The following is a 4,469-nucleotide window of genomic DNA, read 5'->3' as shown; positions in this document are numbered from 1 at the left end:
ATATTTTACACTAGAAAGACAGAAGGGGAGAAGGTAGAGGAGTGAGATGTGCATCTAGTTGAACTGCTTGTACTGTTGATACCTCTGCTGGTACTGCTGCTGCTGGTACTGCTGGAAGGCGGGCTGCTTCTGCACCTGTTGTACGGGCTCGTCCTTGGGCAGGGGCGGCAGGGTCTTGATGGACTTGGCGATGTCGGCGGGGACCGCTGGCGGGTTGGGCAGGTGGGCGCCGGACGCGCGGAAGCCGAACTCGTCGGCGATGTAGTTGACGGTGTAGGTCTGGCCGTCGTCGCCGACGTACGAGTAGGAGCCGGTGACGGCGGGAACGTGGTGGGGCTCGTTCTTCTCGTCGATGATCTCCTTGATCTTTGCGTCCTCCTGGATGTTGATGCCGTGCTCAGTGCCGTAGCTGCAACAAGTGGCGAGAGAGAGAGATAGAGTCAGTCAGGTGCGGGTCTGAAAGTAAACAAGTGCTGCAGGCCAGAGCGGGTAGCGTACGCGGCGGGCCAGGTCTTGCGCCCCATCAGTTGCGTCACTCCCCGACTTTTTACTCGCCCCGCAGCCACAATATGAGGATGAGGGTGCCTGTCCCCGGCCCGGCCCGGTCCGACAGACAAGTTATGAGCGCGCCCGTTTTCTGTAGGTCAGTTGATCGTGCCAGTAAGGCTTCAACTCCTCTTCTTTTTTGATTTTTTATAATCCAAATCAATATACTAATCATCTGATGCCGGCTGGCAACATACGCAGAACGGTGACGCATCTCCGTTTCCCGGAGGAGCAGGCTGTCCTCGAGCTGCCGGGCCGGGCCGGTGCGTCGCGGCAGGGAAGGGCAGGGCGCGGGAGGGCAGGGCAGGGCGCAACAGGGTACGGCAGACAGGGCAGGGCAGACAGGGCAGGGCAGGGCAGACATGGCACGGCAGGGCAGACAGGGCGCGGCAGGGCACGGCGCGGCACAGAACGGCTTAGCGCTTCGCAATCCAGACTGAGATCAGGACGCTTCCTCTCACTCTCGCTGCTAGCGCGCCCCCCCCGCGTCGACCCCAAAAAGGGAAAGACGGCGTCGTTGGGGCGGGCGGGCGGACGAGCGGGCGGGTTTTCGAACAATCCTGCGTGAAGTTTGCTGACGGTGGCAAGGGAGCCCCTTCGCCCACGTATCGTTGCCCAACCGCGGTGGGCTTAACGACGAGGCAGGAGTGGCGGAGCTTGGCGGGGGCAGGGCTGGGCGGGGCCGGGACAGCTCACCTGTACTTGTAGTCGCCGGCAGGCTGCACGTCGCGCGAGAAGCTGGTGATGGCAATGGGAGGCAGGACGGGCTTCTTGGCCTGCACGTACTGGCTCAGCGAGGACTGCAAGAGATGCGGCGTATCAGTTGTCGTTACATTGTCCAGCTCCGGACAGAATTTAGAATTTTTATTGGCGGGGCGGTGGGGTGGTCGTACCTTCTGTTCGGGACTGCTCTGCTCCACGTACTGTTGTGAGGAGGTGGACTGCTTGTAGGCCTGCTGGCCCTGGTAGTTGTTGAACTGCGGGGCGGCGGAGGCCACGGCCAAAACGGCGGCTAATAAAACCTGACGACACCGAGAAAGGATGTGTTTCGGATTACTAGAGACATACAGCTTCAACACACTGAGTGCGTTCAAGTTTCCCGATTAGTTTCGTGGATCGGCCCGGGCCTGGGCCGAGGGGGCCTTGGAGAGAGAGATGGCAGTGTGCCACTCGGGTGGCGGCGCGGCGCCTCCTGGCCGCCAAACGGCGGCAGCGGCTCAAATTGATCGCCTCGGCGGCAGATGAGCAGAACCCGTCTCACCGGCCGGCGATATAAACATCATCACCCCGACACGACTTCCGGGCGCCCGCGACGCGGCGGGGCGACACACAGAAAATGGTCACATTGAATTAACGGAGAATCCCTCAGATCAATGGACATTTAACCAATGGAAAATATGATAGAATTTCCCTGCAACTTGAAGCGATTTTTCCATCACCCTATGGGAATTTTTCCCTTCTGTCAATGAAATTCCACTGAGTCAAGAGAAAAATTCTATCATATTTTCTTTCCACTATTGAATCAACGGAGCCGCGGAGCCGTTTTCTGGGTGACCGTCCTGCTCCTGTCTGGCGGGGTCGCAGTGTGTCATTCCAAATGAGAGTCGCTCACTCATCGGGCGGACGCCTCCTCTTTTACTGAAGCTCGTCAAATCGGCCGCTCTTGAACGATATTCGACGTCGGATGCACACGCGTGAATCCTGAGGTATGGGAGCCGAGTGTGGTACTCACGAGGGACTTCATGGTGTTGCAGATGCTGCTGCTGTCGCTGCCAGGAGGCGAGTGCCCGGCTCCGCCTCCCGCCCGCTTATATACGAACACCGATGCGCTCGCCCGGCCGGCCCCGCGGGGGCCCCGGCCGGGGCGGGCCGGGCGGCCTCCACCGCGCTCCCCCACGGTCCCCGCACTGCTTTGGTCCCCCGCGAGGAGCCGGATCCTTATACCTCCTTAGTGTTTCGCCGAAAATAACGACATTTACCGAGGCAGAGGAGCAGCGGGGAGCTCCCGCACCGGCCAGCTGCCGCCTGGCCAACGCTCGCGGCGACCTATCCAGCGCACCACACGGCCGCTTTGGCATCAGCTGATCTGGTCGGCGTTATTCGCGAGGTGTGATTGGCGAGCCACTTGGCCGGCAGAGTCAAGCCCCTTGAGGAGCCAAACCCGCCCGCAAAAGTGCACCCGAAAAATACGAAAAAGGCATCCACGGTGGCCTGCAGCCAAAAATTGTCGTTATGATAGCACCTTTGAGTTGTGGGAATCCGCGAGTGAGCTGTTAGCTAACGACATTCTTTTTGAAAATAATTTTTCTTCCCGCGTACACTGCGAGGGACGACGCCGACGCCGAGTCGAGCAGATTTCTCCGCTAAAGGGGCTGCGGTAATGACAGCAGCGTGGAAATGAGTTTGGGATCAAAAGGCGGGGTGTGCGTGTGAGTCCATAGCTCGGTGCAGCGGGGTGGGGAGAGTTGGGGCGGGGCGCGGTGGGGCGGGGTGGCGTCCGAGACCCAGACCGTGTTACTGAACTGGCCGGCCGGCGCTGGCGGGCTGTGGCGGGGGGAGCAACAACCTCGCTCGCGCCCGCGGTCCCGCGAGGCGCCGGGGGGCAGAAGTTGGGCGTCTTGTCGTCCTGCCGCCCGACGATGCGCCGCCGCCGCCCCGCTCTTTGCTCCTCTTACTGCCCTAGTAACACAAAACTGTCGCACATAGTGTTATTTTTATCTATCGTCGTATTATTATGACGATAACGAAAATCCAAAAGTGATGGCTTTTCCATAGTCAGACGATTGTCGCTGGTCTATCAAATTTAAACCATCTACCATTTTGTTGTACTTTTATCGATTCCTGATCGAATCCACAACAGTGGCATTTTGCTTCCATTACGATAGCTGGCCGATAAAGAATTTCGTTTCGAGGAAAAAAGATAGTATACCGATAGAATCATTTTTCTCATTTCGTATATCGCACCGATAGTCCGTATCTTTTTTCTACTGTTGTCCGACAGTCGTACGACAATTCTGTGCTACTAGGGTGGGCGAGGTGTGGGAGTACACGCCCCGGCCGGAGCGGCGGCGTTAAGAGTTCAGGACGCCCAGGGCTTTACGTCACCGGCCGGACAGTTCGGGCCGCAGACTCCATCCAGGGCCGGGTCGGTAGGGGAAGGGACGGGTTAGCCCGTTCTGTCGCGCCCAGCGCCCAGGCCGTTGGCGAAATGAAATCGAACGTGTCAACACGCATAGAGGCCACGGAGGTGTGAGGAGTGAGTGGGCGACCTCTGACCCTCACCGAGAGGGATCCGCGCGGATGAGCCAACGGTGCTTCATTGGCGAGGGGGGTCATGAGCTCCACACCCACGTGCCAAATGACTCGCAGCGCCACGCCCCTCCGAAAGACAAGTTGCGCACAATGGAGGGGGGAGAGGCGGGGCACTGATGGCCCATCCACGAGCACGTGTTTAAATCTTCCTTGAAAATAATAAGAAAAAAAGGGGAAGGGAATATGTAAAAGGGATGCAAAAATTTTCAAAAAGGGTATTTTTTTTAGCGAAGGTTTCAATTCTTTCCCCTGCCTTGAATTTGCAAATGTAACTAATTTAAGGAGATCACTCGCGTTAGTAGTACATGCAGCAAGACGTCTGTAAGTTTTACAGGGGCAAAGGGCGTACGAATCGGATGGTCGGACGGAGCCTCTACTCCGGCGGGCGGCGCGGCCACGGCCCTCCGCCCTCCGCCTGTCGTCCTTGAGCCTGCGAGCCTGGAGCGGGGAGCTGGGGCAGGGCGGCAGGGGGACAACGAGCTGTCAGGTCCCGTCACGCACGGACACATGCGGTGTGCTCTTCCCCTTGACGTAAACGCCTTGCGTAGTCTCCCTTCTTAAAATCCACAAAAAAAAGTAAGCGCGCCTGTTGAGCTGTGATGAGTGGCCGC

The 4,469-nt window shown here is 58.5% G+C and overlaps 2 protein-coding genes across 2 annotated transcripts in view; one reads left to right on the top strand and one right to left on the bottom strand.

Annotated features, from left to right (window-relative positions):
- The window catches only part of LOC113202253 (cuticle protein CP14.6-like), a 49,732-nt gene that overhangs the window by 27,651 nt on the left and 17,612 nt on the right, over positions 1-4,469 (top strand). The window lies entirely within an intron of this gene.
- Positions 7-2,429, bottom strand: LOC113202166 (endocuticle structural glycoprotein SgAbd-2-like). The gene is made up of 4 exons (XM_026416305.2): positions 2,279-2,429; positions 1,440-1,568; positions 1,243-1,346; positions 7-409 (listed from the first exon to the last, which is right to left on the bottom strand). Exons 1-4 carry the CDS (start codon positions 2,288-2,290, stop codon positions 55-57), a joined length of 600 nt encoding a protein of 199 aa, XP_026272090.1. The 5' UTR covers positions 2,291-2,429; the 3' UTR covers positions 7-54.

Source organism: Frankliniella occidentalis, unplaced genomic scaffold (assembly GCF_000697945.3).
Source record: "Frankliniella occidentalis isolate FOCC.00 unplaced genomic scaffold, Focc_3.1 Scaffold322, whole genome shotgun sequence".
NCBI classification, from domain to species: Eukaryota; Metazoa; Arthropoda; class Insecta; order Thysanoptera; family Thripidae; genus Frankliniella; species Frankliniella occidentalis.
The sequence above is the reverse complement of the archived record's forward strand: the minus strand, read 5'-3'. Positions and strand labels throughout refer to the sequence as shown.